This window comes from Brassica napus, chromosome C9, assembly GCF_020379485.1.
Source record: "Brassica napus cultivar Da-Ae chromosome C9, Da-Ae, whole genome shotgun sequence".
Classification (NCBI taxonomy): domain Eukaryota; kingdom Viridiplantae; phylum Streptophyta; class Magnoliopsida; order Brassicales; family Brassicaceae; genus Brassica; species Brassica napus.
The window spans coordinates 57,623,208-57,635,908 of NC_063452.1; the positions used below are offsets into that span (position 1 = coordinate 57,623,208).

Sequence of the window (12,701 nt, forward strand, 5' to 3'; positions counted from 1 at the left end):
TTTAAGTACTGCACCAATCTAATGACAAACATTGTGGAGTACCAAATTATAAACCATCACATATTAATAAAAGGGTTCATACAAGATGATGTAACAAGTTTAATGCTTCCTTGGACAGAACATCAGATTCCTGAGTCTTTTCTTTTGTTGTTGTTGTTGTGAGTGTTTCCTCAGAACTCAATAATCTAACTCTGCTGAGCTTACATGTCTTCATTTTTCCGTCAATATATATATATACACACAAAATGTTGTTAAGAAACAGTAATTTACAGATAAAAGCAATTTTGCACATCTCTATGTTGCCTTGTTGATCTCCCCCTTTTTCAGTTTAGACAGGATCAGTGATGATCAGTCAGGGTGTTTCGTTGAACTCCATCACCTGACAATGAGACAAATGCAATGTTCTGAGTAAACAATGCAAATGTTCTCTAAGTTTCATGAACAATGATTATATCTCTATTACCTTCCCACAAACAGGGCAGTCCTCGCTTCTCTCCATCCACTCATAAATGCAACCAAGGTGGAAATGGTGAGAACACTTTGTAACAATCTTCGGGTTCTCTGATGTGTACTCTGCACAAAAAAAAAGATCTGATACTTAGCTTCTCTTCAACTGCATTTACTGAAGAAGAAGAAGAAGAAAATGAATACCTTCAAGACACGTTGGACAAACATCTTCATCATCAGACATCACATAAACGCCATCATTACCACCAGCATCCATAGTCTTTGACTTGAGAATCCTCCGAGTGGATTTAGAGAAGTCATCTTTAGAATCTTCACCAGAGACCATAAGCTTATTACTAGCCCATTTGCTTCCTTCTACAGAGAAAGACTCAGAGTCCACATCAGCAGCATCATGACTTCTCAAGGGCTCAGCCTCGTCACGCGAATGACTTGTGCCCTTATCGCGCCGTGAGACAAGCCGTGAACGGAAGAAGCCTGGATCAGCATCGTAAGGCAGAGGCCTTGGAGTAGAGTGGAAGGTGTTAGACATAAAGTTATCATAGGAAGAAGAGGAAGTTATGGATACAGTGGTGGTGGTAGTAGCTTGTAAGGAGGATGGGAGAGAGCGGGTTGTTTCGTTTCTTCTGAACAAAGTGATATACTGCCAGGAGAAAGAGATCAAAATATTCAGAGGTCAACTTTAAAAACTAGTAGTTGTGAAAAAAAGAGAAACATTACCAGGTTAAGTAAGCTGTTAACAAGACATCTCGGGCACGGGCTGTTTCTATTAATAGAACTACTTGGGTTCGTGTAATCCTCATAGTCTTCGACACGGAAGCAAGAAGAAACACATCCCATTTTTTTTCTCTCTTCTTTCTTGAAATGTTGGTTCCAATATGTTTCTTCAACTCAAGAACTTGGAGGCAAATTGCTTTGAAACTCACCCACAACACTGAGTTTTACTAAAATCATAAAGTTTGAAACTTTTAGTAAAGCTCCTTAAACTTAAGCAAATTGCTTTGAAATTAACAACACGGAGGCTTGTACACGTCTCCAACGGTTTCTGCTTCGTTCACAAAAAAAGGATGTATCCGTTGATAAATTAGCAAAAACTGGGGAGTGATTCAACAAAATTGACAATAGAGATATTCCCTGCAAGAGACATAAAACATTCACCTAACTCAGCAGCAACATAAAGGTTGTTCCTTTGGACAAAGAAAAAAATAGAAAAGTCGAGGCTTTGCATTAAGCAAATTAAACAGTCGAAAGTTGAAATCTCTAATTTAGGTAAATCCCTAACAAACTCAATAAAACAGAGAAACATATATTATAAAAAATAACCCACTTAAAGTTAAACAAAATCGTTGACTGATCAGGATCGATCAGAGCTCATTATCCTCAGAAGAACATATATATTTTTTTTTTTTAAACAGAGGAATGGGAACGAAGACTATACCTTTAACGAAGAACTAAATTGGGTTTTCGAATCCGATCGGCCTAGACGGAAAAAAAAAGAGAGAAAGAGATGGAGACAAAGAACCGACCAGAGGAGAGGACCCAGGACCGCCGGTGAAATTCCAATTTTGAAACAAAACCAAAAAAAAAAAATAAAGTTAGAAGCACAATAATAAGCTTTATTAGAGGAATTTCCTCAGTTTTTATATTTTAAAAAAAGGAAACAATTCGTCAGCGAGAAGAAGGATTGAAGAAAAAGTGAGAAGGGGAGTGTGATGAAGTTGGTGGGAAGGTGGGTGGGCCTTCTTGCTGGCTGCCATTAGAGTGTGAAGTCTTTAGTTATTAAAACAATAATTACAATATGGTTTTTCTTTTCAGAGCAAAGTTAATTGAAAAATGCCAAAAAAGACTTCTAAATAAGTTGCAATTATTTTTGGTTGTAAGTGCATAATTGTAGATTTTTTTGCATTTTTCCAAATACTTGCATGTATATGTTCTATAAACACTTGGGTGTGACGCTATGATATAATAGTGTTAATTATATATTCTATAAACAGCTGTGTAATAGTGCTGCTACTAAGCAAATTATTGTTATTCTTTCCACATCAAGGTTGAACACACGACTTTTTTTATCTCTACCCATTTTAATCTTTCTTTTGTAATTTAATACATTAGCTTTCACTGGTGATTTAGAAAATAGTGGTGTAGTACATTTCTTTTAGAAATGTATACAACAAGATTCGAAGGCAGAGAAATCATCACGGGCTATGTTCAACAAATAGTTGGGCTTTTTAGTCAATCAGCCCACATCAAAGAATGGGTAAGACATCAAACATTCAACTATGTTTTTGTTGAATTCAATCTTTAAGAATTTACTGCATCCGTTTCGTATTAATTGTCGTTTTAGAGAATTTTTTTCGTTACAAAATAAGTGTCGTTTTCGATTTTCAATGCAAAATTTATTTTTCTATTGGTTGAAATATGGTTAGGTGTATAGGTAATAGTGTTTTTTTTATAGGAAATGTACAAAATTAATTGTTTTCTTAATCTATGTGCCGAAACCTAAAACGACACTTATAATAAAACAGAGGGAGTAAATTACAAATTTTCTGAACTATTTTTACTTTAACATGTGAATTGATTAAAGGATCCCTTATTGTGAATTTTTGTCAACCTTTTCATAGATTTTACACAATCCTGTGGTCGATCTATAATCCGTTTCAGTGCCTTTGTTTATTCTCGTGAATGTCTGATGATTTAGCATATACGGCGTCCTGTGGAAAACAATCTGATGTAAAAATAAAAAAAAGGTAAAAATAAAATTCCAGAAGAACATTCACATTCTTTGATATTTTTTTAAAAAAATTTCTCTTTATCAAGAATGATTATTTATATACACACAAGAAGACAGTAGTAAGAATTGGGTATACTATATGGTTTGTGTGGACATCCTTTGTGTCTCGTGAATCGACAGAGACTCTCCAACTGTATTCACTTCCCCATTCTCATTCCCATAATGCTTCACTTTCATAAATTCCAGTTCTTGTTTCCGTTGTTAAAGAAAAGAAAAAACTACAGTTACTCAAGTCTAGTTATCACACTAGTCTCATTGGTTACATCTATATTTCACGAAATCTAAAAAAACATGTATAAATCAAATCATATGCGAAAAATCCTACTCTTCTAAGAATGCTTTTGTTAATATGTATTTGTAGGTACGTGTAACTTTAACAAAACTACAAGCATATTGCATCTACTTTGTAATTTTGGAATATTGCTTCGATATATTCAAATCTGCTTGTTAGACTGTCACTGATATGGTAAGATTGTACTCTTCCACTTTTAACCAAGTTTTAGTGGTATAGGAGCTCCAGCTGGAGTGACCGCCCCTGGGTTCGAGCCTTAGCCACTGCGGAATTTACATGTGGGCTACAGCACCCGAGACCGAAGACCGTTACACGGTGAGCCACATGGTGACGCCCTGGCAGCGTCCATGCTCACTTCGGTCTCTAGTCTGAACCACTTCGGTGGGTTCAGGATACTCGGTTAGCAAAAAAAAAAAAAAAAAAAAAAAAAGATTCTTGTTTTCTTGATAGCATTATGAAACAAAATATAAACAGATCATAACATGTATCTTGGTAGTTTGCATTAGAGTTATTCTTGTGTAATCATCTAGATCCAAGCTTGCTAAAATGCATAATGCTTGCTATTAATAAAAAGGAATTAAACTAAGAATATTTTCTTCGTACTACCATGATCTGTATTTATATCTTTAGGAAAATTATATTTCATTAAAGATAATAACGTGGGGAAGATATTACCATGCAAGGATCAATCTAATCGACACGCGAACGTGAATCCAAATATTGTTTGTTGTCTTTTTCTCACCTCTTACTATTTTCTTACAATAATTTAAGCTTTTAGAGCTGTGGAAAGATAAGAAATATTAGTCACAGGACACTATAGTAGCTTTGTAGTTTGGAAGCTAGACTTGTATTTTTCCCATGATTCACATTAACAAAACGAAGAGATAAGCTTTTGCTACAATCTCATCTTTTTTTGTGGCTCACTCATCTTTACACAACAACTCTATATAAATCCCTCACTCCTCGATTACCCTCTGTTTCATAATAAAGAGATAGAGAGAGACTTATTCGATAACTATGGAGATAACAACGACCTTCACGGTTTGGTTTACTCTTACCATTTTCTTAGGAATCTCTATCAATGGAGGTTTGTCTCAAGGACAGCAACATCTTGTGAAGAAGACACGTTCTTCTGCGGTTGTAGTAGGAACTGTCTACTGCGACACTTGTTTCAACGGTGCCTTTTCGAAATCACACAACCACTTGATCCCAGGTTTGTTTTTTCATTTCATTTCTTGATTGTGTTTCACCGGTTCTTGTTTAAGATATCGATCGGCTAAAGTCAGTTTGTTTGATCTTGTTGCAGGTGCTGTAGTTGCAGTGGAATGTATTGACGAGAACTCTAAACCGAGTTTCAGACAAGAGGTGAAAACAGACGAGCACGGCCAATTCAAAGCAAAGCTACCCTTCACTGTGAGCAAACATGTGAAGAATATCAAGAGATGCTCTGTGAAGCTGCTAAGTAGCTCACAGCCTTATTGTTCTATAGCTGCTTCGGCGACTTCCGCTTCTCTCAAACGTCTTAAATCGACCAAACACGGGGAGAACACTAGGGTTTTCTCTGCAGGGTTCTTCACTTTCAAACCGGAGAATCAACCAGAGATATGCAGCCAGAAACCGATAAATCTCCGTGGATCCAAGCCTCTACTACCGGATCCAGCTTTCCCTCCACCGATCCAAGACCCGGTTCCAAACAATCCTTCCCCTCTCCCAAACCTCCCAATCGTTCCTCCACTCCCTGACTTGCCTCTTCCTCAACTTCCTCCTCTTCTTCCTCCAGGACCACCACAGAAACAAGCTTCCTTGCATAACAAGAAAGAAGGTTCCTTGGATGACAAGAAAACGGAAGTACTAAAACCTGATTTCTTCTTTCCTCCAAACCCGGTCACGCCTCTCCTCCCTCCCACCCCGCTTAACCCGCCTCTCCTCCCTCCCAACCCGCTAAACCCGCCAGGTCTCATCCCTCCAAACCCTCTCATTCCTTCTCCACCAACTCTTCCTCTCCCACCTCTACCGTTTCAACCGCCTCCTTCCGGGTTAATCCCTCCTCTTCCGCCAATTCCTACTCTTCCACCTGTTCCTGTCATAACTCCCCCTTCACCACCGCCACGTACTTTCCCTATTCCTCTCCCTCCCATCTTTCCGGGAATCCCTCCGGCTTCATCTTCCTTCTCTGGTCACCATCAGCCCTAGATTTAAAAGTCCCTTTCTCCACACATTTCCAATTATGTATTCTATATATGTATCATCTCCGTTTTCTTTCCTCGGGATCTTCACTTGTTGGCTTGTTGTAATTTCAATCTCTATAATATTACGAAGGAGTTTCATTTTCTGGTTTCTATTCCTTGTCTAATTCTCAGCTACATCAAATAACAACAACAACAACAACAACAAAAAACTTTAATAATTACATCAAAAGTAGATTTGAAACAGACTAGTTTGGCTTGATTAAGAGATTAGGCAACTTGTGTAACTATCATAAAACTTGAATAGCTTTACAGACTTGCTACTTTTTGTACTTTATTTGCGTGTGTGTGTGTTATTAGTTTAATTCCAATGAAGTGTATCAATAATTCAATCTGATCAAAATCTCAAGTGGACTAGATTGGCTCAATTAAGAGATCAGGCAACTTTTATAATTAATATAAAGTTTGGATACTAACTCCGAATTATAACTTTCTTTGTGGGTCGTTATTAGTTTCAGTTCCAACGAAGTGAATCTGATCAGAACTCAAAAGTCAAAACTCTTCTGATTAGATCTGCAATGGCGGAAGCTTCTAACTCCGACACCGGCAAAGAGAGTCCGACATTCAAAATCCGAAGACTGGAGATCTCCGACAAGAGAAAAGGATACATGGAGCTTCTCGGTCAACTCACCGTCACGGGATCACTCACCGACGAAGAATTCGATCGGCGGTTCCAAGAGATCAGCTCGTACGGAGACGACCACTTGATCTGCGTGATCGAAGACGAGTCCTCCGGCAAAATCGCGGCGACGGGGAGCGTGGTGATAGAGAAGAAGTTCCTGAGGAGCTGCGGGAAAGTCGGGCACATCGAGGACGTCGTCGTGGACTCTGAGTTTCGCGGGAAGCATCTTGGGAAGAGAGTGGTGGAGTTTCTGACGGATCATAGCAGAGAGATGGGTTGCTACAAGGTGATTCTTGATTGTAGCGTGGAGAAGAAAGTGTTTTATGAGAAGTGTGGGATGTTCAATAGAGGGATTCAGATGTCTAAGTACTTCGATTGATTGAAACTCTCTTCTTGTTTTTTGCCTTGTCTTTATATCAAAGTCTGTGTCTTTAATGTGATAACACTTTGATAAACACACAAAATAAGATAAAAGGTTTGGACTTTGAGAAGTGGGATTGTGATTATGACAACAAGTCTCCGCCGCTTGATTGCCAGAGATTGATGATGTCTGTAGCTTGGTTGAGGAGGAAGACGCGGTGAAGCTCGGAGATCCAAGGCTTGCTTTCTAATAAAGTTTTGAGCTCTTCCCAAGCGTCTTTCCTAGGCCAGAAGTAGTAGGGACTGAGTGGGATTGTTCCGAAGCCTGGTACGGTCTGGTCTAGTGCGACACCTATGTCCTTTTGCATCCACACGAACTTTAGTACCACTCTTGGTTTGTCCAGGGGTTTCACCACCACACGCAGCTTCTTCTGAAATTGAGACAGTAAAACTCTAGTTTGAGTGCACGTATAATAAGAAGAAAACAATGAAGCAACATTTTATCTATGTAATTTGTTACATATGTAGCTTATGGTGATTTGTTATGTTCAGAGATGAGCCTCAAAGGAACAAACTTTACGCGACTGTTTGTTAAAAGAATCTCATGGGAACAAAGGATTATAATGATAAAAGGAGAATGATAATATATATAAGATCCGGTTGGTTCAAAGGTGAAACCTTTTTCTCTCACACACTGAAACTTTGTCTAACTAAGCTAAAACCCCAATTTTTGGTTCCGAGAAAATAGTGTGACGATGACTGACCTTTCCAAGGGACAGAGAGTCAGATTCTGGCGGTTCGTGAGAGGAAGATGCGAATATTCCGGATACTCTGGCCGGAATTTGACCTGGAATCGAAGTAGAGCACGAAATCGACGGCTGAGAAGAGGGTTTGAGCTTCGCTGGTGGCGAGATATGAGCTATGGGTTTTAAAGAGAGTTTCTGAGAAGCTGAAGGAGCTATTCTGATCCCCAAAGATGCATTATGATTCAAATGAGCCGCCATTTCTGCTGCGAAGTTCGAAGCGAACGAGAGAGGCGGTGAGAGGATGAAGAGGTTTAACAAAGTTTCAGGTTGAACCGGTTAAGTTATGGTCGGGTCGGACCAAAAACGAGTTCGTCGGTTATGTAAATATCATGATTTTAAAATGGGTTTTAATTGCGATTAGAAAATAGGTTCACCAGTTTCTGTTATTTTAACAAAGTTTTATTTTTTAACGTCTGATTAGTTATGCTACTACAACAATGAGAAATATTACATAGACGATTCTATACCCGATAATTCTACCATCATATGAGAATGTATGTATGACTGCATCACTCCGAACCGTCCTGTAAGATCCATGTTCGATGATACGCCCTACAGCATGCTGAAGACCTCTTGTAACCTTTTTTTTCCATAATCTGCATAATTTACGTTTTCTGGGGTTTGAAACCTAAACCTCTTAGTGTAGAATCATTAATGAAATCTTAATCAAACCAATGAAACTAGGGGCTTCCACAACAAAGTTATATTAGAAATAAAAATTCTGTGAGACTCAAATGTTTTTCTTTTAAAACTTTCTCTCATAAATCTATATATATAAAGTTGGTTTTTCTCTTCTTCTGACAAGTGGCATGGAGTTTTTGCGACACGTGTTATCCATGTTTTTTTTACATTTTAGGTCATTTTTCTTTTAGATTATTGCAATTTGGCCAAATACTTTCCAATTGTGAACTATCTATTCCTTTTCGTACTAACTATTATTGTATGAAGTTTGATAATCTATTTTATTGTTTACTAAAATTCAAGATGAATAAAAAAATAAATAAAATAATAGAAATATATTTTTCATATTTATTTTATTCACGACTAAAAATAACATAATTTTTGGTTATTTTATTATCTTTACATGTCTTTTGAATACAATTAGTTATGTTACGACACATCTAAAATATATAATCCCAATTATGAAAAACAAATATGAATGTATGAAAATGTAAGAACGAGTACGTGCGCGGGTTAATATCTGGTTATGCTTAACATTGGCCATAACAGTTTGTTTTAAAGTTAAGCGATCAAGTCGTAGTCATCCAATTTGTCATTGTACTGAAGAACCTTCAGGTGAACCAGCACTGTCGATAGCCTATGCCTGCACAATTAATAATGAGATCCCTGGTGCTCTCTCAAGTGAAGAAAGAAGAAATAAGCCTCTCTGCAGAAACCATTACCTACAGAAGGACGAAACTGGTAACCGATCAGTTAATGCCTAAGCTTTACGTAGTTGCCTAAGCTTTACGTAGTCGGTATAACTCCCATGTTGTATCTGCCATTTCAACATACACGGTCATAAGCATCACTTATCAATTACCAAAACAAGCCTTCTCATTTTAGAGTAGAATCAATAGAATGGACTTTTTTTTTGCGACATAAAAGCATGGTTTCATATTTTAACTTATTAAAAACATTATACAAGGAGTCAAGGATGACATTCAACCTCTAAGAAATTTCAAAACTAACAATCCTAAGATCTATACCGAAGCTTATGAAGTGAAGATCGATTTAACAGCAGCGGAAAAAAGATAACTCTGTTGTTGAAAAGACCTAAGGAAACAAAAAAGTCATTGCTTGTAAGAAGCTGTACACACTGGTAAGTAAAACTCACAGTTTCTCGAGAAGCATATCAGTCATCTGAATCCGAAAAGGATCAGTTGGATCCATCTGTTGGGCCGTTGGCCACCTTCTCTTTTCCATTCCAAGAAATTTAATTTCTTCAGAGCCTTCTTCTCATGATACTTGAGCTTCCTCATTACTCACCAGAGTAGTATGTCTAAAAAATATCCCAAATTAGGATTTCTTCACCACAACTGTTAATCAATGTCGCGATCAAATCCAGACTAACTATCAATGAGTGGGATCACGAGTAAGGGAGGTGAGCAGAAAATCAAATAGTTTGCTAAAACCTTAAGATTAAAATCATAAACACTAAAAAAAAAAAATCATAAACACTAAAAAAAAAAAAATCATAAACACTAATCGAGGAAGAAGAGGGAAGAAGAAGATGTCAGATTAATCATATGGTCCTCGTTCGCTGGTTAAAATTTTAAGGCCTCTAAGGCCGCCCAACACACAAATGGGGTAAAAAATATATCCTACTAAATTGGGCGTTTTGTTCTGTTATTTTCTGGAGGTCCAAGCCCAGTAGCAGATGACATATTTAAATATTATTATGGGATTACATTAGGAAATGAATAAGTCGTTTATGGGCATGATTAACCCTGGTCTCTTAGCCGGAATTCTTACCTCATAATTTGACATTTTTTTGTTTTATTGTTTTATTGTTTTTGTTACACTTTTCGGCTAAGAGACGGCTCTTATATCTCTTATTTAAGAGACAATTCTTAGCTTTTCTTAGATATTTAAGAAACGGTTCTTAGCTTTTCTTAGATATTTAAAAGACGGTTATTAGCTTTTCTTAGTTAAAATCTAAGAAAAATTAAGAACCGTCTCTTATCCGAATCTAAGAACCTCAGTTAAGAGACCGGGGTTAATCATGGTCTTAACATATTTGATTGTTGTTGTAAAAATGAAAAATTCAATAAATTCACCATTACTGTAAAACAAAATAAGCAGACAGAAATCTAGTAATACACAACTTATTATATAGACTGTAGACATTGTATATAATGTAGTAAAATACTGAAAACTCAAATAATTGCAAAAATTAATCAAATCCATGCACACGTTGGGTTGGACATATACTACGCGCACGCATAGGCTTGAGAATGGAGACTCGTGAGCCACCGATACATTATTGCGCGAGTATGTTGATTATTGTCAATTCGCTCCTCAACTATCTTCGCATCTCTATTATCAAAAAGAGAAGTACCGATGAAAAATATCCCTCAGTTTTCAAAGTTATTTACACTATTATGCCACTGAGTAATTATGGAACTTACCTAATTTAATGCTTGTATTTTTCAGTTAGATTAATGTATTGTCCTAAAATAAATAGTATCAACTAAATAATTGTTATCGAAATTATAGCTTTCCAAAAGACACTATTCACTTCTCTACTAAATCAATATCGAAATCATTCATTCTTATCGTATGATCAAACCAAAAATATTATGACCCCAAATCCTATGTTATATGTGCAGTCTACATCTTTCTTTCGATTCACACATATACTACACATATACTTTTTAAAATTCAATGTTCAGTCACGCCACATAGAGCTAGGCCTCAATAAGTCCAATGGTATCACATGGATATATTATTTTCCTGAATGTTATATATGCAGTCTACAACTCTTTTTTTTTTTTCATATAAGTCATAAAGATATTAATTACCTCTAAAACCTATATTTTATCATGTTTGTTGTACTTCCGATATTAGTTAGTGATGTTAGGAGTTTTCAAGGCTCCTAAGACAAATGTTGTAGTATAAATGATTGTCGAACCAGTTCTGAGAGATATGAAAGCACCGAGAATGCAAGTAATCACTTAATCTAAGTGCAACCAATGGTTTTTAAAAGGGTTTTTAAACTATAACTAACTAAAAGGAATAACTAAATGATACTTTCTTAACTATGGGAAAAGAGAACTCATGGATATAGGGATTAGACCTCGGGTGATCAAGTTTCGAACTAAGGATGGCAAACGATCAATCAAACTATCAACCTTAAGCTTAGACACAATCCTAAACAAACTCTATGTCTAGATGAATGTTCATTTACTAACACAATCCAAGCATCAAATGTCTTTGGTTGAATAATATGAAAGTAATCATAACTAGCAAGTCCAATGGCTATCTTTGCACCTCTAACAACAAATGTCTTTGGCAAAGTATGCTAAAAACTAGGAAGAGTTGTCTCGGGCATTTCCTCGAACACCTTTCGGGTGAGAAATGCCTAAGGATCAACAACCGAGTGGCCAACTCAGAAGATGCATTAGGTTCACTCTGCTAGCAAGAAAATATGAATGAACTACACTAAAACATCCTAGCTCTAACCTAATCACCCTTAATCTCCCTAACCCATGAATTCAAAAGGGGATTACTCACTAATCTCCATGATTCCTCTTAAACCCATGTTGGATTAAGATTAATCATGTAGAGAAACAAAAAAAAAAATAGATATAAGAACACAAAATTTTAATAACAAAACTGATCAATTGATTCAAGAGATGACTTTCCAAAGGTTTTTGGTGGTTTTTCTTAAGAACAAAGATGATATGCCTCCTGGTGGCTTACAGAGTATTAAAACATAGGTTTAGAAAATAAAAACGTGCATCATGAAATGACCAAAAGGCCCTTGAGAAATCATAAGTTCGAGCAGAAATAAGACGCGGAGCGACCTCCGCTCGTCGCTCCGAGTAGTCGCTCCATGCTTCGGGAGCGACCTCATTGTGTCGCTGTGAGAGGTCGCTCCGGACTCGTTCTCGCATTTCCGAGTGATGAAAACGTGAGCGACCTCCGCTCGTCGCTCCGAGTAGTCGCTTCATGCTTCGGGAGCGACCTCGCTGTGTCGCTGCGAGAGGTCGCTGCGGATTCGTTCTCGCGTTTCCGAGTGATGAAAACGCGAGCGACCTCCGCTCGTCGCTCCGAGTAGTCGCTCCATGCTTCGGGAGCGACCTCGCTGTGTCGCTGCGAGAGGTCGCTCCGGATTCGTTCTCGCATCTCCGGGTGATCAAAACGCGAGTGACTCTTCCCTGTCGCTCTGGTAAGGTCGCTCTGATAGGGAGATCAGAGCGACTTGACGGTGTCGCTCCGAACTGGTCGCTCCGGTAAAGTGCTCGCCCAATGATCACTTTTAACACTTCTTTTGGACTCCAATTGCACCCAAATGTCTCCAAGAACTCCATGTGGTACTCCAATATCTGATAAGGACTCATGTATGCAAAATGCAACCTAAACATGGCTAAATCCTAATCTATATGATCAAAAT

At 37.5% G+C, this 12,701-nt stretch overlaps 4 protein-coding genes across 5 annotated transcripts; 2 read left to right on the forward strand and 2 right to left on the reverse strand.

Moving 5' to 3' along the window:
* Positions 1-36: 36 nt before the first annotated feature.
* LOC106424776 (E3 ubiquitin-protein ligase At3g02290) lies at positions 37-2,205 on the reverse strand. Of its 2 annotated transcripts, none has more exons than XM_013865525.3 (5): positions 1,904-2,205; positions 1,186-1,599; positions 652-1,108; positions 464-573; positions 37-379 (listed from the first exon to the last, which is right to left on the reverse strand). In XM_013865525.3, exons 2-5 carry the CDS (start codon positions 1,303-1,305, stop codon positions 353-355), a joined length of 714 nt encoding a protein of 237 aa, XP_013720979.1. In that variant the 5' UTR covers positions 1,306-1,599; positions 1,904-2,205; the 3' UTR covers positions 37-352. The 2 variants fall into 2 exon arrangements, with proteins under 2 accessions (XP_013720979.1, XP_013720981.1); XM_013865527.3 differs by having other exon boundaries at positions 1,186-1,510; positions 1,904-2,199.
* Positions 2,206-4,254: 2,049 nt separating this feature from the next.
* LOC106424752 (vegetative cell wall protein gp1) lies at positions 4,255-5,887 on the forward strand. Its single transcript, XM_013865497.2, has 2 exons — positions 4,255-4,761; positions 4,855-5,887. Exons 1-2 carry the CDS (start codon positions 4,566-4,568, stop codon positions 5,739-5,741), a joined length of 1,083 nt encoding a protein of 360 aa, XP_013720951.1. The 5' UTR covers positions 4,255-4,565; the 3' UTR covers positions 5,742-5,887.
* Positions 5,888-6,088: 201 nt separating this feature from the next.
* On the forward strand, positions 6,089-6,901 carry LOC106424754 (glucosamine 6-phosphate N-acetyltransferase). The gene has a single exon (XM_013865499.3). It carries the CDS (start codon positions 6,313-6,315, stop codon positions 6,793-6,795), a length of 483 nt encoding a protein of 160 aa, XP_013720953.1. The 5' UTR covers positions 6,089-6,312; the 3' UTR covers positions 6,796-6,901.
* LOC106424753 (30S ribosomal protein 3-2, chloroplastic) lies at positions 6,792-7,867 on the reverse strand. The gene is made up of 2 exons (XM_013865498.3): positions 7,541-7,867; positions 6,792-7,207 (listed from the first exon to the last, which is right to left on the reverse strand). The coding sequence occupies exons 1-2, from the start codon at positions 7,778-7,780 to the stop codon at positions 6,920-6,922; spliced, it is 528 nt and encodes a 175-aa protein (XP_013720952.1). The 5' UTR covers positions 7,781-7,867; the 3' UTR covers positions 6,792-6,919.
* Positions 7,868-12,701: the final 4,834 nt, after the last annotated feature.

Coding starts and splice junctions, on each gene's coding strand:
- LOC106424776 (XM_013865525.3), bottom strand. CDS start 1,305: ATGGGATGTGTTTCTTCTTGCTTCCGTGTCGAAGACTATGAGGATTAC. Junction 1,109..1,185: donor TTAACAGCTTACTTAACCTG/GTAATGTTTCTC, acceptor TTCTCCTGGCAG/TATATCACTTTGTTCAGAAG. Junction 380..463: donor ACTGCCCTGTTTGTGGGAAG/GTAATAGAGATA, acceptor TCTCATTGTCAG/GTGATGGAGTTCAACGAAAC.
- LOC106424752 (XM_013865497.2), top strand. CDS start 4,566: ATGGAGATAACAACGACCTTCACGGTTTGGTTTACTCTTACCATTTTC. Junction 4,762..4,854: donor ACACAACCACTTGATCCCAG/GTTTGTTTTTTC, acceptor ATCTTGTTGCAG/GTGCTGTAGTTGCAGTGGAA.
- LOC106424754 (XM_013865499.3), top strand. CDS start 6,313: ATGGCGGAAGCTTCTAACTCCGACACCGGCAAAGAGAGTCCGACATTC.
- LOC106424753 (XM_013865498.3), bottom strand. CDS start 7,780: ATGGCGGCTCATTTGAATCATAATGCATCTTTGGGGATCAGAATAGCT. Junction 7,208..7,540: donor ACTCTCTGTCCCTTGGAAAG/GTCAGTCATCGT, acceptor TCTCAATTTCAG/AAGAAGCTGCGTGTGGTGGT.